The sequence below is a fragment of the Barbus barbus genome (assembly GCF_936440315.1).
Source record: "Barbus barbus genome assembly, chromosome: 46".
Lineage (NCBI taxonomy): Eukaryota > Metazoa > Chordata > Actinopteri > Cypriniformes > Cyprinidae > Barbus > Barbus barbus.
The window spans coordinates 96502-123438 of record NC_136724.1 but is presented as its reverse complement, the minus strand read 5'-3'; the positions used below and the strand labels follow the sequence as shown (position 1 = coordinate 123438).

General features: G+C 39.5%; 1 protein-coding gene across 1 annotated transcript in view; it reads right to left on the bottom strand.

The window, feature by feature from the left end:
• The window catches only part of LOC306864997 (cadherin-7-like), a gene marked incomplete at both ends in the record, with an annotated part of 35358 nt that extends 8629 nt beyond the window's left edge, over positions 1-26729 (bottom strand). Inside the window, 7 exons of the mRNA XM_079409329.1 lie at positions 6491-6733; positions 10328-10445; positions 10839-10960; positions 20896-21032; positions 23591-23844; positions 24128-24315; positions 26588-26729. Of these exons, the coding sequence (XP_079265455.1) occupies positions 6491-6733; positions 10328-10445; positions 10839-10960; positions 20896-21032; positions 23591-23844; positions 24128-24315; positions 26588-26729 (1204 nt within the window). The remainder of the gene's footprint in view (positions 1-6490; positions 6734-10327; positions 10446-10838; positions 10961-20895; positions 21033-23590; positions 23845-24127; positions 24316-26587) is intronic.
• Positions 26730-26937: the final 208 nt, after the last annotated feature.

The window sequence follows — 26937 nt, the reverse complement described above, 5'->3', positions numbered from 1 at the left end:
TCGTATGCTTAACTTTCGGACGCAAGCAGCACCAAGATTTTCGATGCGTTATCAGAAGCAGCTCATTGGATTTGTCTACATTTGCGCAAGTAATCCTCATAGCGTCTTCCCCTTTTAGCCGACTCAAATTATCCTGAGTATTGAACTCCCCATCAGATGCTCCAAGAGCGGTCCCGGTGGAGCAAATACGTTTCTCTGTCGACTACCGGTGAGGCTCACCCATCCGACGCTGTGATTTATTGAATTCATGTCGAATGCCGGTGAGAGCCTCCCGGCTGAGCAAACCTTTGCCTTTTCCGCCCGACTACCAGCTAAGCTTATCCATTCGATGCAGCGAGTATTGAACTCCCTTCGAACGCGACAACGGCTTCCGGTCAAGCAAATCTTGGCCTTTTCAGTCTATCTACTGGCGAGGCTTAACCATCTGATGCAGTGAGTATTGAACTCCCGTCAGATGCTGCGAGAGCCTTACGGTCGAGCAAATCTTGCCTTTTCCGTCCGACTACCAGCAAAGCTTATCCGTCCAATTCTGCGAGTATTGAACTCTCATCGAACACGGCAAGAACCTTCCGAATATGTTTTTCGTTCAACTACTGGTAATGCTTACCCGCTCGTACCATGAGTATTGAATAAAAATCCCTAATTTATATGTACAATTTATTTTAGAGAAGATTGAATAAAAATCTCTAGGTAAGTCATCTGATTCGTGATTGGGATAGCTGTTGTTATCTGGATACTCTCAGATTTTTTGTTTAATGGTAGAAGAGATGATTTAGACAAATTGATCCTATATCCAGAAAATTTCCCAAAACAATTAAATGTTTCAAGTATGTTTTGGATTGTGCCAAAATCTGAAAAATACAATAAAATGTTATCTGCATAGAGAGATATTGCATGCTGGGTACCCTTAATTGAGATGGAACAGATTCTGTCTTGTCTTATTTTTGGAGCTAAAGGCTCGAGGGATAATGCAATTAACATTGGTGAGAGGGGGCATCCCTGCCTTGTTCCTCTCAAGATATCAAATGATTGGGAGTGTGAGCCATTTGCTGCTATAATTGCTGATGGATTAGTATAAATTATTTGTACCATACTAATTTCTCGTCAAACCCAAATTTATCTAGCACCCTCCATAAATAATCCCAGTTTAATCTATCAAAAGCTTTATCCGCATCTAAGGATAAAACTGCACAAGGGGAATTTTTGTCTTTACTTTCATTAACTATTTGTAGCAACCAACGTATATTGTCTGCAGCCGAACGATGTGTAATAAAGCCAGACTGATCACTGTGAACTAATTTACAAATATATTTTTCAAGACATAGAGCTAAGACAATAAGTTTATTAATGAAATTGGTCTAAAATTTGATTAGTGATTTGATTAAAATTAGTCTTTTTTTTTTTTTTGGAATTAAAGATATTAGAGCTGTATTCATTTGTTTTTCAAAATGACCATTTTGGATTGCCATGTTTATTGCAGCATGCCTAATTGGTCCTAATATATCCCAAAAATGTAACATTATTTCTGGCCCAGGTGATTTCCACTTCTTAGCCATTTTCAATGCTGCATACAGCTCCTCAAGTGTTATAGGTTGGCTCATTTGCTGAGCTTCACTTTGCGTTAATTGTGGTAGATCAATGTCATGTAGAAATTTAGAACACTCAACCATATCTATACTATCCATAGGCTGACACAGATCTTTAAAATGTTCTGCAAAAGTGTTGTTTATCTCTCTAGGATTGGTTATTAGTCCTTTTGTAGGTGAATAAATGGTATCAAGAATAGCCCTAGATTCACTTTGTCTGAGTTGTAAAGCCAATAACTTGCTGGGTCTTCTAATAATTCTGCCGAACCCTATGCATAATAAATTAAGCCTTTCTTCGAAGCAGATCATTTAACGTGGACCTGGAACTCATTAATGCACTTTCAACTGATTTTGAGAATTTCTTCTTCAACTCTGTTTCTTGGAATAGGCAAATTTGTTCTAGTTCTTCAATTTGTACTTTTCTTACTTTATTTAAATTAGATGAAAAAGAAATGGCAAAATCTCTAATAAAGCCTTTTGTAGCCATCCATACCATCGTGTGATTATCCACACTATTAAGGTTTATGTTCAAAAAGTCTTTCAACTTATTTCTAAAATCTATTAGAACCCCAGAATATTGTAGAAGAGTTGTAAAATTTCCATCTTGGAGATCTATCATGTGAGCAATAAATAAATTTAGTCAGCAGTGGATTGTGGTCAGATATTACTGCAGGTAGGATCGCAATGCTCTCAAAACAAATCCTGAATTCATGAGAACATATAATATAATCTATTCTAGAATGTGTCTGATGACTCGAAGAAAAGAAAGTGTAATCTCTAACTGACGGATTCTGAACACGCCATACATCTATGAGATTAAAGGTTTGCAGAAAAGACTTAAAATTTGTTGATGATATCTCTTGTGCTTTAGTAAATATAGTGGTGGATTTATCAAGCATTAAATCTGCAAGTGCATTCATGTCTCCTCCAATAATGAGTGCATAATAATTTAAGATCAGCAACTGATTTGTTAACAACTGAAAAAATTTTACATCAAAAGCTGCTGGGGCATAGACAGAAACCAAAGCTATTTTCTTACCTTGAATACTTGTACAGAAATAGCACAATCTACCAGATGTATCATTACTACATTTTTCAATAACAAGAGGAAAGGTTCGTTTAACGAGTATAAGAGACCCCTTCGTTTTTGTGCCAACACTGGACACGGCAATGACTTTAGAATATTTGTTTTGTATACAAGGTACATCGGTTGATTTTAAATGAGATTCTTGGACTAAAGCCACATCTACGCAGTGTCTACGCAAACTATCCAGAAACTTTGTTCTCTTCATAGGACTGTTTAAACCTCAGATGTTGATCGATAAAATTGAAATATTAACCATTATAAAAGAGACTGTAAACTTGAACTATACTGAAGGTCAAATAGTGAATTGTTTTAGACATGACTTCTTTGATTGCATATTTCGTTACTAACATAGAAAAAGAAATATATGGCTGGACGAAACACTCCCCTCCCCCTCCCCCCGACCGCTTGTTTTTCCCCCACTTGTGTATTGGAACCGTGACAGTATCATACGTTCCACTGATCTGAGAATCACCCGCTCCCTCCCATGTATAAACATCGAAAAAACATAAGTTAACAAGAACAACAGAACTATAAATAAATGACACTTTCAGCTGAAGGCACGCCTTTCTGCGTTAAATGCTTCAAAACTAGTAGTGTCCATCTAGAACAAGAAACATAATCCTGAACTCCAAACTTAAGAACAGTAATGTTATAATCTTAGATATGAAACAAAATTTTAACTTGATCGGTTTATCCAGAGTAACGTAAAGTGACCCAAATCCTACAGTTCCATGAACAGTCTTAACAGTAAGAATGGGTGGTTAATTATCATTTAGATTCGTGTCCATCTCGAATTGTTTGACATCTGCGAAAGTTAGCTGCCGTCTTGCCTGCGAAGTATTTGCGATCTGCAGTCGAAACTCCTCTGCTTCTTGTGGCGAAGAGAAAGACAGTTTCTCCCCGTAGGGCATAACGCGCAGAATTGCTGAGTAAATCAGAAAGGATTGGATTCCTGCTGCTCGCAACTCCTTCCGTGTATCAGCAAAGCTTCTCCGTTTTTTGCGAGGTGTAAGCACTGTAGTCGGCGAAGAATTTCAGATGATTCTCACCATCCAGAATTGGTCTTCTCTTGCTCACCTCTCTGGCCCCGTCTAAGATAGCCTAACAGTCTTGATATCTCAGCACTTTAAAGATCATAGTGCGACCCATCTCTGTGGACTTCTGCTGTCCATAGATGCAGTGGGCTCGTTCGATCTCTATCGGCCTGTTTGAGAGTGAGGGGATCCACTTTGGAAGCATTTCTTGAAAAAAGCGTATCGCGTCACCTCACTCATGGTTCAGTGAAAGACTATCAATTTTGACGTCGTTGCGTCTTTCTCGATCTTCCAATTCTGCCAGCTTTACTTGAAACTTAGATACATCCGATTTACAGCCAGACATCTTGTTTCAGGCCTCTCATCTCGCGCTGGACATAATCCACCTTGTCGATAAGCCCACGCACAACGGCCATCCGTGATTGAAATTCCGCCATTAGAGACTGCATGCACTGTCACATCTTTCATCACAATATGCACCGCATTCCAGACAACTTCTTATAATGTATCTTTCATTCGTTTTCCAGTCGGGGTTTTCACAGGCGAGGATGCAGCTTTCTTGTAAGCATTCATCTTGTTGAAAAGAATATTTAGAATATTCAGTTTGAATGCTTTGACCTGTTAGATATTAATAAATGAGGAGCGTGCCAGGAGCTCTAAAGATCCACTTGAAAGAAACTAAACTTCCAAATGTCTGCATAGACTTTCTCTCTGCATCCAGTCCCAAGCCTTTGTCCAGGTGCCTCATACAATAAGCCTGTAAGACAGCTAAAATGTGCATTGCTGATGCCGCACTACCATGACATAAGTATGCCTTATTAAGCAGAGAAGAAGTGAACTAAGAGGTAGCTTGGAAGAGATGAAAGGCTTCCACACAGCAGCCAGTGAGATGGAGAGATAAGTCTCCTTCACTGCTGCCATGAATGACTATGTAGCCAGTAAAAATTAAGTGAAATGACTTGAAGGATCAGTCATGATTTGGGCGTGCTTCAGCATGAAGAAAACCAAATACAATGTTATCCTGGAAGAAACTTGCTTCCTTCTGCTCTGACATTCTTCCCCAAATCTGAAGATTGGTTTGTCCAGCTGAACAATGCCCCATGCCACACAGCAAGGGTCATCAAGGTGTGGATGATAGAACACCACATCAAGACAATGTCATGGCCAGCACATTCTCCAGACCTGAACCCAAGCAAAAACCTCTGCAATATTTTCAAGAGGGAGATGGAACAGCCATCAAACAAAGCAAGCTGCTTGTATTTGATTTTTGCACCAGGAGTGGCATAAAGTCACCCAGCAGAAATGTGAAAGACTTTGGGCAGAGGGGCAGGGAGCACCTCTGTGGTCATTAAATGGCAGGCAGGGTTTATGGCCTCCTTTGCCATGACAGGACAAGCAAATATCTCTGGAATGGACACCACTGCCTTTGGGAGAGCTGGAGCAGATGCTGCTGGAGCAAGATGGCAGTCACCATCAGAGAAAGCATCGCCAATGGTGGGAGGACCTCTGAGACTACTGGACTAGACACCACCAAAGATGCCAGCTGTGGCGTCCATGAGTGCTGAATGCTCTATTGTGGCGTCCAAGACAGAACAAGGCTCTGATGATGGACCGAATGTAGTCCTTGAGGAAGTGTGTGTCTTGTCTAAGGCAAATTAGCCTAAGTGCTGGACCTTGGTATGGTGTTCTTTTCTGGAAAAGAACTGAGGAAAAACCAACACACAGCCACAAAACACCAGAAAAAGAACATGAGCAAAAACACAGGGGTATATAGATGCTAGTTAACCAGGCTAACAAGTTGAAGTGACATACGGCCAAGTATGGTGGCCCATACTTGGAATTCGTGCTCTGCATTTAACCCATCCATAGTGCACACACACAGCAGTGAACACACACACACCGTGAACACACACCCGGAGCAGTGGGCTTTGGATTACGAATCCGACTCTTTAACCATTAGACCACGACTTCCCCTAACAAGGGACAGTTGGAGGTGATTAACAAGGGTAGCTATGGTAACAAACAAGGGGAACTATGAAGGCAAACAAGGCAGCATAGGGAACAAGGCAAACAGAAACTGAACACACGAAGCAAAAGCAGACACAGAAGGGAGCAAACACATTACAAAATAAACGTCTTTAAACACAAAACAGGGGAAAACAAGACAGAACAGAAATATTGCACAACTATTTAAAAACACAATAATGTATAGTGAAGTCAAGTCACCATTATTTATGCAGCATTTTTTTACAATGCAGATTGTGTCAAAGCAACTTTACAGTATTAAACAGGGAAATAGTGTATCAAAATAGTGACACTATTTTAGTTAGTTGGTCATTATCACAAAATCAAGTCTGACAAAATGATTGGGATAATGGCTGTCTCACTTTCAGGAGAAATGCTCATTATGTTTCACTCAATACTGCACATATGCAAATTATATATGCAGCCTCATTTACATACAATATATCATTAGCATTCTGACACTTGATTAAGCATCAGTGTTATTATATTAGTGCGAGGCCACACTGGTTTATCAATATATTGATTATGAGAGCTTATTAGATTGTCCTGTGTTCTGTCATACTTGCCTGCTTGGAGAGTAGAGAATATTCCCTCATTAACACAAGAGCTCTGCTAGAAAAGAGAGTCTTGTAATTCAGTACTGACGCAACCACATATGAAGCCCATAATTAATCAGAAATGGAGAAATCTCTCTAGGGCTACATAAATACCACTTTAAAAATATTCACTTTGAATGAGCATTTCCCATAACGGCTCACCTGCAAGTGTGATGAGGCAAACAGAGAGGCCCAGTAAAATCTGCATACTGACATCCAGAGAGACTTCCACACCACCCGATAAGCAGTGACCGGTAGGCTGACACACACACACCCTGATGGTAAGCGTGGTGGTACTGGACAGAATGGGGGAACCGCTGTCTCTGATCACAACTGGAAGATGGTAGTGTGTGCGATCATGTTGGGTGAAGGTGCTTCTCCGTGCCAGAATGCTAGCTGTGTTATCTGTTAAAGTTTCAGATTATGTCACAATTACATATCCATACAATATATAATTTAAAGAAGTGTAACAAGTTAAAAAATAATAAATAAATAAATAATGAAAACACTAAAACACATTTTTTTTGATGTTTTATTAGTTGCTTTCTCCCCTCTTTCCACCCTCTTCACTCCCACCTTTTCACAGTTTTACACGCCCATTTCTGGAGTCTTTTTCAGATCTAAGGTGAGAAAGACTAATGCTGAAACAGGCATTTCATGACACTTTAAATCACACATTGGATATTAATTAATTAAATATTCAAGTTGAAAATATTCACTTATATATGTGGTGTAAGTTGTTGAGAACAAAATGATCTAACCAAAAAATTATCAAAATAATTCAAAATGATTACAAATAAAACGAGAAATTAGTCATTTTATTCATCATACATTAAAGTGATGAAAAGTGAGTTAAGAGTGAAGACACTTAAAATGTTAAAAAATATTTATATTTAATAAATGCTTTAATAAATTTGATAAATATATTTGATTAATGCAAATAAATGCTGTTCATTGAACTTTCTATTTATCAAAGAATCCTGAAAAATAAAATGTATCACCATTTCCACACAAAATTTGAAGCAACACAACCTTTTTCAAGATTGATCATATTCAGAAATGTTATTTGGGCAAGTAGATGTGTCACTCAAAACTGGAGTAATTATGCTCAAAATTCAACTTTGAATCACAGGAATAAATGACATTTTATAATATATTAAAATAGAAATATTTTTATTTGTATTTTTTTTCAAAAATCAAATAATATTTCACAATATTGCTGTTTTTACTTTATTCTTTATTTCTAACTTTAGCCAGGTACTTTAATAATACAATTCCATTAATACTTGGCTTGGGCATGGTCAGATTTTCCTGCTTTTTTGTCTCTAGCTGATCACATGCCTGGGGTTGTCTTGCTGTTGCCTCTCCAGTGCAATTGTTGTCACTGCCTGTTTCTCAATTCCAAGAACACAGAGAACAGACTTGCATTCTTGTGGAGACCAGTCTTGCAAGGCTTTCTTGGAAGAACGAACTCTGAAGGACGCGAGGACACAGAACAGGATCCTTGTGAGAATTGAGATGTACTGCGTTCTTGCTTAACTGACCGCATAGTCTCAGCATAAGCAGTGGCCAATGAACAATAAATATAGCATAACATTACAAACAAATGTCATAACTTATTCAAACATTTCATACTATTATAGATATTATTTTCATATAATTGTATATCGTTTTATTTTACAGCGTTATACGTTTAACTATGAAGATGTTAAGATTCATTCTAATATGCCAATAAAAATGCAGACTTTCGCCGAGTCTCATAACTTTATTAAAATTAAGCAAAACAAAACGATAAATGTTTACTTTCAACTTCAAGAGCCGTCGAGTTATAAATAAATATAGAAATTAAGTCAAAGCAAACAGGTTTAAAGCAAACAAGAGCGAGTTTAAAGCTTACAGGCTTCCATACACCGGCTGCCCACAGCGTCTTCTCGGATTTCTAACAGCTCGATTCTGTCAAGTCTGCACTTGATACATCCTTGATATCAAGAACACATCCGGGAACTTTCATGCATCCTCTGTACTTGCGTTCTTGAGAATTGGAACTGAACTTCGACAGTTGATGATGATGTAGAACTAGAACACAAGGACGCAAGATCCCTGAAGAACGCATATTGAGAAACAGACACTTTCTTTTGCACCAAAGCAGGGGAAACTGATTCACAATCACTCATGCTTCCTAACTGGGCAGACTGATATCCCTTCAGTTTAAATGACTTAGTGTTATACTGTAATGATTTAGTGTTCCCTTATTTTTTTGTATTTGAGCAGTGAACAGTGAGCAGTGATTTCTGAGGTACTATGTTGAGATTTTTTTCCATCTTAAATAACAGTCAAAATTTAAATTGTTATGAGTAAAAAAAATGATTGGAGAGATGGACTGTATATATACACTCACCTAAAGGATTATTAGGAACACCTGTTCAATTTCTCATTAATGCAATTATCTAATCAACCAATCACATGGCAGTTGCTTCAATGCATTTAGGGGTGTGGTCCTGGTCAAGACAATCTCCTGAACTCCAAACTGAATGTCAGAATGGGAAAGAAAGGTGATTTAAGCAATTTTGAGTGTGGCATGGTTGTTGGTGCCAGACAGGCAGGTCTGAGTATTTCACAATCCGCTCAGTTACTGGGATTTTCACGCACAACCATTTCTAGGGTTTACAAAGAATGGTGTGAAAAGGGAAAAAATCCAGTATGCAGCAGTCCTGTGGGCAAAAATGCCTTGTTGATGCTAGAGGTCAGAGGAGAATGGGCCGACTGATTCAAGCTGATAGAAGAGCAACTTTGACTGAAATAACCACTCGTTACAACCGAGGTATGCAGCAAAGCATTTGTGAAGCCACAACATGCACAACCTTGAGGCGGATGGGCTACAACAGCAGAAGACCCCACCGGGTACCACTCATCTCCACTACAAATAGGAAAAAGAGGCTACAATAAACACAAGCTCACCAAAATTGAACGGTTGAAGACTGGAAAAATGTTGCCTGGTCTGATGAGTCTCGATTTCTGTTGAGACATTCAGATGGTAGAGTCAGAATTTGGCGTAAACAGAATGAGAACATGGATCCATCATGCCTTGTTACCACTGTGCAGGCTGGTGGTGGTGGTGTAATGGTGTGGGGGATGTTTTCTTGGCACTCTTTAGGCCCCTTAGTGCCAATTGGGCATTGTTTAAATGCCACGGCCTACCTGAGCATTGTTTCTGACCATGTCCATCCCTTTATGACCACAATGTACCCATCCTCTGATGGCTACTTCCAGCAGGATAATGCACCATGTCACAAAGCTCGAATCATTTCAAATTGGTTTCTTGAACATGACAATGAGTTCACTGTACTAAAATGGCCCCCACAGTCACCAGATCTCAACCCAATAGAGCATCTTTGGGATGTGGTGGAACGGGAGCTTCATGCCCTGGATGTGCATCCCACAAATCTCCATCAACTGCAAGATGCAATCCTATCAATATGGGCCAACATTTCTAAAGAATGCTTTCAGCACCTTGTTGAATCAATGCCACGTAGAATTAAGGCAGTTCTGAAGGCGAAAGGGGGTCAAACACAGTATTAGTATGGTGTTCCTAATAATCCTTTAGGTGAGTGTGTGTGTATATATATATATATATATATATATATATATATATATATATATATATATAGAGAGAGAGAGAGTCGTAACTATATATATATATATACAAACTATAAACTGTTTAAATTTAGATTGAGTCAGATTTACTACAGGTAAATTGTTGTGAAGGTAAAGGAAAGTGCTGTCTGTGTGCCTGTGGCTGGTAGGCATGTTTTCTGCTGAGTTCAGCATGAAACTGTACTTGCAGCTGGGTGAAACTGTTTAGCACAGCGTTGCTGTTGTGTGAACAATCTATACATAACATAAGCGACAAAATAAATATGCAGCACTCACTGTTTGTGTGCAGGTGTAATGTGTGTGAATCAGCCATTCTAAACTTAGAAAGCTCATGTTGTGACATACCTTGGTTGTCTCTGATGGTGAAGTTGGGGTTGATGTGTTTGTCTGGGATCATGGAGAAATAGAAATGATGGCCATCTACAGGATCATCTGCATCAGTGGCACTGATCAACTCAATTAGCTTTAAGTGAGACAGACAGGGAATGTTTAATCTGTGTATGTACCTCAATTCATTAACAGTTCAAATTCAAACAGTTAGATCCATGCCTACAGGACATACTTGGACTATTATGTGTATACAAATATCTAATGATTGTTAAAATGTTGGTTTTATATAAAAATCCATCCATGTAGATACAGAAAATAGACTTTACCAGAGTGACTTAACTGTGTATGTGTTTTGTATGTTTTCAAATCACCAATGCAGTCTAACCAGGAGCAGGCCACTGTTAATTGTTGATCTTTCTGTGATTTCTTTACTTCACTGAAATAAACTGGTATTGTAACTAAAAGGGGTGAGCAAAATGAGCATGCAATTCTCAGATGGAAAAAGTTCTGTCTTTGTGTGTGTTACCTCTCCTGCCTCTGTGTCCTCACACACATAAGGCTGATAGTCTTGTGACATGGTGGGCACATTGTCATTGATGTCAAGGACTGTGATGTACAAAGACACTGAGGAGGACAGCTGCTCATCGCCTGAAGGATGCAGTAAAACATACGTTATTCGTTTTTGCCCCTCATTAACTTTATTTAAAAAAAGCTAAGGGAGCTTACCAACTTTGGTTAAATAATATCCCCTGTGCTCTCAGACAAGAGTACATAAAAGTGAAACAAAATTAAAAAAAAAAGGTAAGCTTCAGGTCTCTTTTGACATTAAAAATGGGTTTAACTAACTATAAATTGTTTGTGATAAAAGAAAAATAGTAATAATTAAATAATAAGACCCTGTAGTCTGAGACATGTGCAATATTGTAGCCTTGCTCCTTGAATCATGCAAGGCAATTCATTAGGGAGAGAATGGACTCTTGCTATATTTATTCTCATCAGATCTAAACCCAACTGCACACATAGACAGAACACTCTCTGACTCTCCGATTCATTACATTTTTAGGCAAAACAAATACATTTTCTGTGTGGAGTATAAATGCTTACGTGGGGGGAATAATATGCAAAAAAAAAGTTGACTGTTCAAATAACAATTGTGGTGGGAATCTCTTATGCAAGAACAAGAAGTTTAAAGCTTACAGGCTTCAGTTACATCATGTGCCACAGCATCTTCTGGGATTTCTAATGATTAAATTCTCTCAAGTCTGCAATCGATGCATCTTCAACATCAAGAACACACCTGGACATTTTCATGCATTCTCTTTACTTGTGTAACAGGTTAAAAAACGTGCTTCGACTTGCTTTAATTTTTATGTGTGTATGACCCTTTAATTATAATCGGCCCACGCTCTCTGTTCATTGTCTGGCGCCATGTTGAAAACTGTTGATGATGACATAGTACAAGAAAACAAGGATGCAAAATCGCATATTGAGAATTGGCCTAAGTTTTACATCAGTTTTTTGGCAAGTTCCCTGTTCTGTGTAATGTCATTGTGGTGCCCCCATTGTTTCCACTTGTTGATGATGGCCTTCACTGTATTCCATTGTGTATCTAATGTTTTGGAAATACTTTGGTCCCCTACTGATTGGTAACCACGGTGAGATCCCCTACATCCTTTGTAAACTCTTTGTGGATTGTCACGAATCCGGTCCGTGGCCTTCCGTCTGATTGCCACCAGAGGTCGCCCTTCCAATATATTGACTCTCACACTACACAGACTGTTTCATGTTACCTTGGACTACATTTCCCACATGCCGTTTCATTAATCACACGCTCACCTCTAGTCAATTACACACACTATATAACACCCACTTAGATTCTTCTCAAATCGCCGAGTATTGTCTGCGTTTTTCACTCTCCTAGTGATAGCACTTTACAGAGCCAGTTTATTGTCAGAGTTTTGTCATGTTCCTATTTCCTTGCTCTAGTCCAGTCTAGTTATTTCCAGTTTTACCTGATTTTCTGTTTCCTGATCTCCTGCCTGTCCTGGATTGCTCTGTTGTCTTGCCGTTTGGACTCTGTTTGTACTGCGCCTGGATTATTGTCTGTCTGTGGATTATTTGCTTGCCTCTTCCTTTGGATTATGTTCGCCATCGATTTACCCACACCTGTTTACTTGTACTCTTCTGTCTTGCCCTCTATATACCTTGTTTGCCATTTGTGCGACCTTTGCCTGTGTTGACCACGTTTAATAATAAATCTTTGCAAATGGATCCGCAGGCTTCTCGCTTCACTTACTCAGTAACATGGATAATGGTTTCAGCAATAAGATGCAGTGAAGAAAATCCTATTATTATTATTAATAGCTATTTTATTATTTGTTCATTTATTGTTAAATTATTTTATACTATTTCGTAGTATAACACTCATGGATCATCTTGTCTCTGTGTGAGTGTGCAGTTCAACTTCGCGTTCTTTAGACGCTGATGGGTGCTCTGAGCTGGTACCCCTGTCAATTCGGCTTTGGTTTAGTGTCGGGGGTTTGAACATTCATGTTCCATGTGTTGTCTTTGTTGTGAGTGCATGTGTTGAGTGTGCTCGTCCTGTAGCTTTATTTGTTCTTGTGTTGTCATATTTGTAACACGTGACTCGTAAGTGTTCTCTTTGGCCGCATGCTGTTGTGTTGTCTTGTATGAACACGCGAATCATGAGTTCTCATTGGCTGTGTTTTCTTGTTATGTTTTGTATAAACACATGGCTTTGTTTTGTTTCTATGTGCCATGTGCTCCCCTGTCTATTTGTCTTGACCCTGGCCTTCTTGTTAACCCATTATTGGTTCATCTGCCCCACCTGTCCTCCATTGTTACCCTCCTTGTTTGCTTCCCTATTTATTCACACAGTGTTTTCTGTCCTGTGCCAGTTCGTGTAATGTTCATCTGTGTTTGCTCCACTCATGTCTCGTTTTGGACTGAGTGGTCCCCCAGGAGAAGAAAATCCTGGAAAAAAACATGATTGGGATAATTTTGGGCTGGTTTTGTTTCTCAGACCTGACTACCCTGACCCAAAGCCTGACATTAAGGCCGCATTTACACTGCGTGACCCAATTCAGATTTTTTTTCCCTCCCATGTGGCACAGATCGGATATGGCCCACGACTGTGTAAGCAGGAAAAAGTCACATGAATTCCGATATTCTCTGATTGGTTTCAGGCCTCATTCATATGTGGAAATAAATGAGATATGAATCTCATTTATGAAAGATTGCGCCTGCCACGTAAGCAAACAGATAGGATCTTCCCCTGTAAATGCGACTCCTACATCTTTGAAAAGTGAGTTTTTAAAAAAAACATTTTGCGGTACAGACATACCTGTAACAAATTAAATATCTCTAGTTGAGTAGCAGAGTATTAATTTTGTTTTTTTGTGTTAAATAAAAGGCAATCTGATGATGAAAAGTGTTGCTTTTGAAATCACACTGAGTGCTTGTTGCTGTTGTTGTCAGGGACAATGGCTCGTGCACAGACGAGCGCTTCAGTCCCGTTCGTTCCATTGAAACCACAAAAATAAAATGCCTACAAACAGGTCCCTGCCTTTGATATACAATCACTGATGAACACATTTGGTTTTAATTACTAAAAAAACACAGACAATGTGACATCACTGTCCTGAAAAATTTGTTCTAGGCTATATAATTATTTAGATTTATAGATGTAACTACTGCATTAAAAATGTTTCTACATGATTTCCATGTCAATAAACTAACCTCAATGTACCATTCAAATTGATTTGTGATGTCATATATGCTATTCTTGGATTGTTTCACTAAGTGCAGTGTAAAATGCACACATCGGGCACAGATCACTTTTAAAAGAAATGTAAGCACATAGTCCAAAAAATTGGATATAGTCACAAAATCGGAATTGGTCATCGTGACCTGCGGTGCAAATGCAGCCTAAATAGACACATAGGGTTGGGTATCGAAAACATGTTTCATTTTAGAACCGTTTCAGAATTTCCAAGAAATGGATATTTGATAATACACGTGCATTTCGATTCTGCTTAATGATTCCTGCGTTCAACTCATGCTCGAAACATATGTCTGCACACATATCATGTCTTCTTCAAATTAAATACATGTAATTAATGTGAGTAAGCTAATTTTTAGAACATAAAAAAGTCATAGGCCTATAGTAAGCTGTCAATTACTTTTTTAGATGGGTAGCCACCAAGACAATCCTTTTCGTCAGTATTTCTCCTATGACAAGTTGTCTAACAAGTCTGTCTGCAATATTGAGGGATGCGGGGCAGAAATGTGCCTGATCCAAGATGGCAGCGCGGTCAGACGCAGCGGCTACTCCGGGTCCCAAAGATGGTGCTTTTGTCTTTTAATGTCGTCTGTTCGTCTCCAAATAGTGTCAATTTACCACTAATTCATAAGGAAATCACTCCAAAACACATCTATGATCGCCAAAGTCTTTGGGATATTGGCAACGCATACAAACACCAACTCTCGCCGGCCTCTACTGAGAAGCTACGAGGCCTTTGTTCACTGCTGACACTACCTGCACAAGGCGGCGTTGTAAGCGGTGTGAGAGAGGACGGAAGCGTGGAGGTATACCAGCTAGGCTAAGGGCTAAACCCACAAGACTGGCTCTTCCAACAATCATGCTCTCAAACATTCGCTCTCTGGAAAACAAACTGGACATAATTCAACTCAGTCGGTCTACACAGCATGAGGTAAGGGATTGTTGTGTGTCTATTTTCACTGAAACATGGCTAAACGACAACATCCCGGACTCCGCCATTCAGCTGCAGGGGCTAAACTGCTACCGAGCAGACAGAGATTCATCACTGTCTTGTAAGACTCACGGGGGTGTGTGTGTATATCAACAAAGAATGGTGTAACAATGCTTCGGTATCAAAACACTGTTCATCGTTGGTGCAAACGTTAAGGACGTGCTTTGTGAACTGTACAGCGCCATCAGTGAACAACAAACAAATAACCCTGACAGCTTTTCCATCATAGCCGGTGACTTCAACCATGCAAACCTAAAGACAGTTTTGCCAAAGTTCTACCAACATGTGAACTTTGCAACAAGGGGAAACAACATACTGGACTTTGTTTACACAACAGAGAAAAACGCATACAAAGCTGAACCCCCTCCCACCTAGAGTACTCGGACCACATCTCTGTTATGCTAATCCCAGCATACAGACCACTTCTCAAACTTGCCAAACCGATTCAAAAGCAGATCACGGTATGGCCAGACGTGTTGCAAAAACGTTGCGCACACAGAACGTTGTCAGTCTTCTTAAAAGAATGGGGCACAAAAGGGCAATTGTTGACTGTCCAACACGCTGACATTCAACACACGATATGCTGGAGCGGCTTTTAGAGCTCAGGAATTTTTGCGAGGACATGTCACCAAATTAAAGAACTACATTTAGGTAAGAATGAATGGGAGACAGTTTCCAAATTGGTGAGTGCACTGAAACAGCGAAAATTGCTACAAAAAGCCTCCAATCGGACCAGCTCACAGCGGGTGACTTCTACGGCGTTTGGCTTCAGTGTGTACTGTGTACTGACAGAATTGACAATCCCTTTGCAAAACACCTAGTTCAGTGTCTCAAATCACAACAAACAGCCCTCTTTGACAATGACGCCTTTGTGGCTGCTTTATTTCTCAATCCTAGATACAGACTTTTTCTCAGCGATCTTCAATCCGAAAGCGGAAAAATTCACTTATGTCGTGCCTGGGAAGACATTCAGAATTTATCTGGCAGCAACGCAACGTCATAGCACACTCCGTTCCAATCATCCACCTCAGCACTGCAGGACTGCTTCCAGGACACAGACTGGAACATGTTTAAAGAGGCGGCCACAACCACACAGACCTGCAGGAGTACACTGACCCTGTGACTGCTTACATCAAAAAGTGCATAGATGATGTGACAGTCACCAAGATCATCACCACACGTGCCAACCAGTAGCCATGGATGACAGCAGAGATTCGTGGGCTGCTAAAGACCAGAGATGAAGCATTCAGATCAGGAGATAAAGCAGCCCTCAAAACAGCAAGAGCCAATCTGTCTCATGGCATCAAGAAGGCAAAACATCAGTATGCTAAAAAAATCAATAACAACTTCAGCGACAGTAAAGACACTCGGACCCTGTGGCAAGCCATTCAGACCATCACTGACTACAAGCCCCCGCCACAGGCCAGTGACGATGACACATCCTTACCAGATGCACTCAACCACTTCTACTCACGATTTGAGATACAGAACGACACACCTGCACAGAAACTACTCATATCTCCAAACGACCAGATACTCCAGGATTAACCCACGAAAGGCTGCGGGCCCTGACAACATACCTGGACGTGTACTGAGAGACTGTGCTGCACAGCTGACGGATGTCCTAACAGACATCTTCCACACCTCGCTGAGCCAGGCAGTCGTCTCCACGTGTTTCAAATCCACCTCCATAATTCCAGTACCAAAGAAGTCACCTGTGTCCTGTCTGAATGACTACTGTCCCATAGCACTGACCCCAATCATGATGAAGTGCTTTGAGAGGTTAGTCATGCATCACATCAAGTCCAGTCTCCCAAACACGCTGGACCCATTCCAGATTGCATACCGTCCAAACCGTTCCACGGACGATGCAATATCCACCACTCTCCACCTAGCTCTTACTCACCTGGAACAGTAAGACTTATGTAAGAATGCTGTTCATCGACTTCAGCTCAGCATTCAACACAATAATCCCACAACAGCTCATCCACAAACTAAACCTGCTGGACCTGAACACCTCCCTTTGTAATTGGATCCTGGACTTTTTAACTGCAAGACCTCAGTCAGTCCGTGTCGGCCACAATACCTCCAGCAGTACCATACTTGAGCACAGGTGCCCCACAAGGCTGTGTGCTCAACTCGCTGCTCTTCACACTGCTGACTCACGACTGCACTGCCAAGTCCAGCTCCAACCACATCATCAAGTTTGCTGATGACACAACTGTGGTAGGTCTCATCAGCAACAATGAAGAAATGCACTACAGAGAGGAAGTGGCAAAGCTGGCTGAATGGTGTGGTGCTAACAACCTGTCCCTCAATGTGGGTAAGACAAAAAAGGTTGTGATGGACTTCATTAGAAACACTGTTGACCACCCCCCACTGACCATCGACGGCTCAACCGTGGAGAGAGTCGGCAGCACTAAATTCCTGGGGGTGCTCATCACAGAGGATCTCACCTGGACCACCGACGTCACTCAACAAGAAGGGACAACAGCGCCTCCACTTTCTCCGCTGGCTGAAAAGGGCAAGTCTCCCTCCACCCATCCTCACCACTTTCTACAGGGGCACCATTGAGAGTGTGCTGACCACCTTCATCACTGTGTGGTATGGGAACTGCAGTGCTACTGACCGCAAGTCCCTACAACGGACAGTGAACACTGCCGCAAAGATCATCGGTGCCCCTCTTCCCTCCATCCTGTACATTTTCCTTGCACGATGCTGGAGGCCTTGCTGGAGAATCGCCAAGGAAAATGTCCACCCACCCCTCCCACAACCTCTTCCAGCTCCTGCCATCAGGTAGAAGGTACTGGAGTATCAAAGCTCGCTCTGTCTGTTTGCTCAACAGCTTTTTCCCCAGGCTGTGAGAGCTCTTAACTCCAATCTCCCTGTCCCCCTCTGAAACTATTATCACCTCTGCCCCCCCAACTCATTAATAACTGTTGACAATTTTTTTAAAAGTATTTATGTAAAGTTCTTGTACAGTCTCAGTTTGTGTAAGTGTAGTCAACTAGGTATAGTAGTTAGTATATGTAGTATTTATAGTATATGTATAGTCAGATGGTTAACTGTTGTATAGCTCTATTGTTTTTGTTATACTTGCATTGTTGTATGTTTATCTTATGTCTAACTAGTATGTAGCACCGTGGTCCTGTGAGACACGACATTTGGTTCCACTATATGTCCACACATGTAGCAGAATGACAATAAAGCTCGACTTGACTTGACTTGAAATAGCTGGGAATCACGGAGGTAACTTGCAGTGGCATATTCAATCCAGCAGAGTATACTGACTCAACCAGCAATAAAAGACCAGCTAACGTTACAGCAGATGGACAAACAACTTTGGACACGGTCATAGTGAAAAAGCCAAAGACAGCAGGCCTACATATTCAAATGAATCCTGATGTTCTAAAAGATGCGTATATAGAGCTAGTAACTGTAAACGGGAGACCATTTACATTAATGGAAGACACTGGCTTCAGGAAAATTATCGAGCCAATACAAGAGGCTATTTCCTCAAATATCCATGATATGGTGTCAAGTGTTGCTCAGGCTGGAAGGGAAAAGCTCAAGAATGAGTTAAAGGGAAGGCTACTAATGCTTAAAATTTATTCAGATACATGCAGAGACCGATCTGTTCTTGGCATACAGTACACTGACGGAGATAAAATTGTGTTGCGCACTTTGGCCGGAAGAGAGCTAACTGAACGATACACAGCCGAATACATTTCATCTGTTGTGAAGGATGTATTGGAAGAATATGATGTTGAATTACAGTAAGGTTACTCAGTAATGTCAGATAATGGTGCTAACATGTTACAGGCAGTGCCTTTACTATCTGATATGCAAGAGGGGACCCCATCTAATGAAGTGAATGAAACTGATTCCATGGGCGCAGGAATGGAAGAGAATGAGCTAGCTGAAGCTAGCTTCAGTGTCTCAAATCACAACAAACAGCCCTCTTTGACAATGACGCCTTTGTGGCTGCTTTATTTCTCGATCCTAGATACAGACTTTTTCTCAGCGATCTTCAATCCGAAAGCGGAAAAATTCACTTATGTCGTGCCTGGGAAGACATTCAGAATTTATCTGGCAGCAACGCAACGTCATAGCACACTCCGTTCCAATCATCCGACGATGACGACGAGATAGAACTGCTGTTGATGGCAAAAGAAAAAGAAAGCACAACAGTAAAACACACTCGTGTGTCAATCTCATCTGTTTTGGATATGTATTCCAGAGAAGCACGCCTTAAGAGGAGTGAGTGTCTTTTTAAGTACTGGGCAAGTGTTGCTCCCACTAGCCGAGATTTGCACAAACTTGCTATGAATGCAATGGCACTACCTGTAACGCAAGTCAGCGTAGAGCGCACATTTTCATGCCTCAAGTACATTCTTTACCCACTGAGGTCTTCAATGAATGCACAGGTCTTGGAGGACATTCTCTTCGTACATTTAAACAAGCAGTACAGACTTTAGTCTCAAATAGACTGATTCAGTTTGTGCATTTTGTTTAAGCCTATCCAAGTAGCAACTATCGCACATTTCTACTAGTCTTTCAGATAGCCCAAAACAGGTCAGTGTGATTTCTTTGTAGACTGTTAATGCTTTGTAGAAATTTGTAGAAATTTTGTTGTAATTTTATTTTACAATGTTATATTTCATTAAATGATCGAGCTTAATTAGAGAACTGAATTTGGTTCTGTGATGCAAGGACGTGTTGCACAGTGAGGTGTTTGCATTATACTTTGAAATTAGCAGTTGACGGTGCATTAAAAGAGCAATGGTTATCCAGTAAAAAAAAACATTTTTATTATTCATGTAATTTCTAAAACAAGTAGTGTTGCAAGAAAATTATGTACACAGAACGTTATCACTCATCTGAAAAGAATTAGGCATAAGAAGGCAACTTTTGATTGTTCAGTACGAACGGTTCAGTAAAACGGGTCAATATGTTTTCCAGCTGTTTATGCTTTGTAATTAATGGATGTATTTCTGTTGTGGTTTTAACCATGTTATGCATTAAATGTTCAAGTTTAATTATCATGTGTTATGTTATTTTTGAGTGAAAATGAGCCTGTTTATACATCTGTTTAAAGTATATGCAAAATCAAAATAATGTTATTAACCGGTATTTTTTCGAAATGAAACCGGTTTCGGAATGGTAATGTTTAATGAGGAATGCAGGAACGGAAACGTTATAATACCGTTTCTGTTCGGAGTGAACCGATTGAATTTTTTTTTTTTCGTTTTTAAGCCCTGGTTGTATTTATTTATGCTATTTGATTTGTTTGTTCCTATTTTATTACTGACTGTTTACTTAAGCATAGGCAAAAGCTCTTCTTGTAGGCCTAAGTGTTCTGTAGGCTGCTGATTTTTGTTCGTGATATTTAGCTGCAACAGAATGCATTGTAAAAAAGACACAGAATAAATGTTTGACATCTAAATGTTTGACATTATTTTTTTATATTGGATTTTTTATTTTATTGGAATCGAAACTAGGAATCGATAAGAATCGGAATTGATAAGCAGAATAGGAATCGATAAAATTCAAACAATATCCAACCCTAGTGACACGAGAGCAAACCCAAAACCATGGTACCAGATGAACAAATACAGGAAACTGAGCAGAGTATAGTGCAAAAATAAGAAGACAACAGCTCAAACAAAACTCAAACCCAGATCAGACATTACATCTGTAATGTTTAAAGTACACTGTATTTTCAAATCATTCATCATATGCCTGTGGTAGTCAGTGGTTGATGCATGTTAGTGACAAGAATGTGCTCACTGATTTCTCTGGCGTCGATGGTCAAGTTGTACCAGGCTGCTGTTTCTCGATCCAAAAGGTTAGCCACATACACTGTCCCATTACTGGGATCAATTCTGAACATCTGTCGTGTGTCACTGCTCTTTGAAATGCTGTATCTGTTCAAGGAAAACAATTGTTATTTGGAGCTATTCTTCTCGTATACTTCCCTTGTTTTTTTGTGTTTTTTTTTTACCATATGCATATTTCAACCATGCACAAACAGCATGTAAATCAAACAATCAAGGTATGTCTGGCCAAGCACAAATCAAGGGGTGAGTGATACTTTTATACTTTTATATATATATAAAATTAAATCTTTTAATGAGCTCTTTCTACTGGCAAAAGTATTGTCATCCATGAGTGTACAAATTTTCATTATGAACAATTGAAATCAGCACACAAAGTCAGATCAAACCATGTTAAAATTTTTGTTTTGGCTCTCCTGTAAAGTTGGTGAAATGTCACTTACGCCTTTCTGGTTCTCACCCCTTGATTTATGGTATGGCAAACATAATGTATTCTGTTGTGCAGGGAAATAGGAAACAGGGTCAACATGTATGCATCATTTCAGTTATAATTTCAACTTCAATATAATTTCAACTTCTACTATAAATGAACTCTACAGAAGATTATACTGTACAGCGGCATTATAAGGTATAAAACACAATGTGACTAATGATTTTAAGCTACTGCATGTCCATGTTTTGTAAACAGCTCCCTTTCCTAGAAGCATGTCATGGGTTTGGATGGACCTGGCTAAGATCATTGAGGTAGGGGTTGTGGAAAAAGGCCCTGTTTATTTTTATCATTATTTTCTATGTTTTGAGGTTAAAAACATGTTTTTTTTCTCCAATGGGTTTGGGGGCTTTTTTTGTTTGTTTGTTTGACTAAAGTAGTGGGGTCAGTTTTATCTACAGTCACAATACTTGGTTCATATATTTTTGTCATCAAGCTGGACAACTTTCAAAATCACAGTCATTATCTCTGCCCAACAGCAACAAAATGCTTTTTGAATTTAATGTGGATTAAAAAAAAATAATAATAAAAAAAATAATATATATATAAAATACAACATTACTTTTTAGTATTTAACTCTTGTTCTTAATTATCTGATGTACTTATTAATTATATGGTAAGGCAAGAGTTTGTTTTATAAAAAATATATATATATCTTCCAATGAGTAGAAGCAAGAAATATGTTTTGTTAAGAGTAAGAACGGATTGTTAAGAGCAATGTTCCCTCTAATTTTTTTTCTTACTGAGCAAAACTTTTCTCTATTGGGCGGACATTTCGACCACCTGAGCAAAACCATTCTTTAAACCAGACCTGTACAGCGTGCACACAAAAAGTGTATAACTTTTAACTTTAATGTGCTATTTATATTTGATTTGATCCTTGATGTAACGATGTACATTTTAGGTTTTACACTGCCATTCAAAAGTTTGGGATCAGTAAATTTTTTTTAAAGACGTTTCTTAGAAACTCTGGCACGATCTACCTAACACTGTTCGGGAGGCAGACACACTCTGTCAGTTTAAATCTAGATTAAAGACACATTTCTTTAACCTGGCTTACACATAACACACTACTACAGTTCTATTATTCAAATTCGTTACAAGATTGTTAGGCTGCATTAGAGGTTTGCGCGGGACTGTTTTTGTAAGTCCCGCTCCCGCGAGGTTATATCCCGCACCCACCCGCTCCCATGATATATTCACTCTTTGTTCACCCGCTGTCCGCTTTGATTTTCTTCCCGACCCGACCGGTCCCGCTAAATTTAGATCTCGTTTCCAGAATCACACATTTCAATTTCCTCTACTGAAAGCGAGATAAAAGTGTAGTCTGCACAAAATTGTATTTGTTATTTGTCTTGTCAAGAGTCTTTTATTGACAGCAAAATGTTAAACAAATTTTTTGTCCAACACAGTAGGAAAAAAAATGTCACAGAGAAAATAAATATGTACAAAAATGGTATTCCTTTATTTTAATTTGTCTTGTCAGGATACAATTTGTTTAGCCTTTACAACACAATACGAACAATTGTCGCAAAAAATGCAGGTTGTACAAAAATGGCCGATTATAATTTTCTTTGTCTTGTCAAAATACTACATTTGTTTAACATCTTGCTGTAAACACAGTAGCCTAGGAAAAGTGTCGCAGAAGAAAAATAAATAAATAAATAAATTTTATATCTGTGCGGGCCGTATATTCACCAGCAGTACAGCCTGTCCTGAGCATCGTTATGCACATGCTGCGCACAGATCTTGCAAATAAAACGAAGCACTGGTTCATGCGTGCAGCATGTGCATAACAGCCGAGTGCAGGCTTTACCAGTGCATAATTGTGCAATTTCAGTTTGAGATCTCTCTGCCCCAGAGCAGGTTATATCAGGCCCCAGGTGTTGTCACATCAGTACCACCTACTGGCTTTGGGCAGTCGAGGGTTTTGTGAAGTTATACCCATGTTTTTTTTATCTGGAAATTGCAGGCCCTTACTTATGCCACTGATTGAGCTAGAAGTTGACATGGATCATTCAAAGAAACTAAGCAATGATTTGAAAGCATCATAGAGCCATAGTGTTTATCCTCTGATGTAATGTTATTGTCATTCTAATCTGACCATTAGGGGTAGTATGGGTTGAAATGAGAAAGGAGAGAAGGATAAAAAAATTACCTTATGGGGTTGTTGGTGGTGTCAGTGTCTTTAGCGTAGACTGTACCAACTTGAGTGCCTATTTGGGCACTCTCTAGAACTTTCCAATTATAAGGTGCTTCATAAAAGATGGGTGGTTCGTCCACATTTGTCACAGTGATTTTGAGTGTTGTCCTGTCACGAAAATCATATGCACTCAAAAAGCGTGTATCTATATTTTCATTGATGGCTTCTACAGCAATGACGAACCGCCTCTTGCTCTCATAATCGAGTGGCTGCAGAGACAAGAGAACACTTATAAAAGACAAACGTAAAACGTTGTCCAGTGATTGCTAGTGTTTATAGATTGAAATTTGAAAATTAACATTATGAATTAAAGTATGAATTAAAATATTTAAATAAAATATTAATCAATTAGTACAAATATAAATGAATCTTGAATTTGTTTCTAAGAACACCATGCACAACATTTGTGAAACGCTGTCATGGATGTTCAGAGAAAAAAAGACTTAGATGATGATGATTACATATGCATATATCTGTATTGTACTGTAAGACCTGAGTCAGTATGACAATCCCCTCTTGAGTGTCAGGGTCCGTCTGGATTGTGAAAGTTCTGCTCTCCTCAAGATCTTCTAAGCTGTAGTTCATTTTAGCGTTCAGACCAACATCACCATCATCTGCCATTACTCTTCCCACTGTACTGCCCACTGGGGCTGACTCTGATATAGCAAATGTGTACAAATCTTGACATAGAGGAAAAGATGGAAAAGATAATAAAAAACTGTCAATAACATTCATGTGTTTTGGCAACAGAAACGGGGGGGGAAAAATTACATAATACAATAAATCACTGAATGCTGATAATAAAGTAAAATGTCATTTCTCACACACCCAGATGTATTTTTGAAATGGTATGAATTTTCCATTGACCTCTATTAATTTTATACAATACTAATTATATTTCTGGTCCTCTTACTCTTCCCCTATCCTAACATTTCCCATCACAACCTTTAATATGTTATTTAATGTTATTTATTAAGCTGTTTGTGAGGAACATTGGCTGCTCTACAAAGAAAGCATGAGTTAGCCCCACCTCTTTTAATGCTATTAACTGTGTAACAAATGTTAGATAAAAAATCGGATCCAAAAACTTGGCAAATATGTTCAACCACAATCTAAAATGAACCCAAATCACATGCAGAGGCTCAGACAAACCACTGGGTCTTTTGATTGGGAAGATGCAGTTACAGGCAGCTTTGGATAAGCTGCAATGGTGGATAACTCTTAGGAAACTAGGAATACTGAAACGACAGGAGCCATAGGGGAAGCTGCGGTGGTCTGAATGATTTTAGGGGTGGTTTCTATGGTCATGACAAAAATCTCTGAGAAAAACACAACTTTGGGCACTGGCATTGGGAATGACAGCATCTTGTCCAGGACAGATGTTGATGCAGACAAACTGCAGGTTCTGGTTCTGGTTCTGTTGCCAGTACAAGCTTCTCAAATTGGAACCTTTCTCCTTTTTTAATTATTTTTTGTGTTTCTGTCCATTTAAAAAGTACTGATCTATTCAGAATCACAATCAGAATTAGCTTTATAGCCAGGTATGTTTGCACATACGAGGAATTTATTTTGGTGACAGAAGCTTCACAGTGCGATAGAATGACAGTGGCAAGACAAGACACAGATAATAAAAATATTAATGTATAAATATACAAAATAGACAATGTGCAAAATAGCACAAACACAATATATAAAATAGACAATTTAGTATGTACAAGCATGTTAGGTGCAAATTTAAAATGTATTAAGTATGCGTTAAATAAATAAATGTATGACAGTGTTGTGTTTCATGTTTATTGTTAAGTGTTCTAATGTTAATGAGATGGATTGACTGAGGGAATAAACTGTCCCTGTGCCTGGCCATTCTGGTGCTCAGAGCTCTGTGGCGTCGACCAGGCGGCAGCAGTTCAAAGAAGAAGTGTGCTGGATGTGAGGGGTCCAGAGTGATTTTGCCAGCCCTTTTGCTCACTCTGGATAAGTACAGTTCTTGGAGAGTGGGGAGGGTTGTACCAATGATTCGCTCAGCAGTCCGGACTACCCTCTGTAGTCTTCTGAGGTAAGATTTGGTAGCTGAGCTGAACCAGACAGTTATTGAAGTGCAGAGGACGGATTCAATGATGGCAGAGTAGAATTGTTTCAGCAGCTCCTGTGGCAGGTTGAACTTCCTTAGCTGGCGTACATGCGGTCCGCACTGAACAGCTGAAAGCTCGGCAGATGGAGCGTGCTCTCCGGAATGGTGTCATTCAGCCAGGTTTCCATGAAACACAGATCAGTAGAGTTTGAAAAGTCCTTGTTTAACCAGGAAAGCAGAAGGAGTTTGTCCGTTTTGTTGGGTAGAGAGCAGAGATTTGCCAGATGGATACTGGGTAGCAGTGTTCAAAATCCATGCTGTCTGAGCTTCACGAGCATGCCGGCTCGCGTCCCCCTTCTGTGCGTCCTGAAGCGTCTGAACAGTGCCGCTGCTCCATTGACTACTATGTTCAGCAAAACATCAGAATAATCGAAAACCAGTAGGAGATTTTGTGGTGTGTTCTGCTGAATGTTCAGCAGTTCATCCCTGGTGAAATTGATCGTGTTTGACAAATAAAAAAACAGGAAAAACTAACAAAAACACTAAAACTACTGGAAAGCCAACCACCATGGCTGCCGTGTGTGATGCCATCTTGATCATAGTATAAGTCTTTATATGGCTTCATTACCACATAATCTTGTCACAAGTAACCCCAACCTGATCTGAAGATGCTTTATAATACAATGCATGGCTTTATTGCATTATATATGTCATTATATTTCCATGAAAGATTTTGGTGAATGAGGAGATACACCCCCTCTCAATGTAATGCACTTTGAGTGATTAAAAAAAGCAGAAAAGCAATGTATAAATGAATTATTATTATTACTATGAAAGTTTTGGGGTTTTCTTAAATATAAAATTTTAAGAACTGTGCTCACTGTGCTGGAAAGTGGGTCCGTTGTCATTGACATCCATCAGGCTGATGGTCACAGTGGTTGTGGCGCTGTAGCCTCCGGTGAGTCCGAGCATATCTTTCACTTGAACCACAACCAGATACGTCTCCCTGGCTTCTCTGTCCATATTAGACCATGATGTCACAATTATACCTGTGTTGGAGAGAAAGAAAAATAAACTTTGAGAACAGATAGTATTTGGACATTTAAAGCTGCTGTAAACTTTTTTTTTTTTTTCACCACTTCTATCTGACAGATACCTGTCTTGATTTTAGCCTGTGCTTTCTTCCTGTTTCAGTTCCCTATACCACCCTGTTTGTTGCTATAGTTACCTT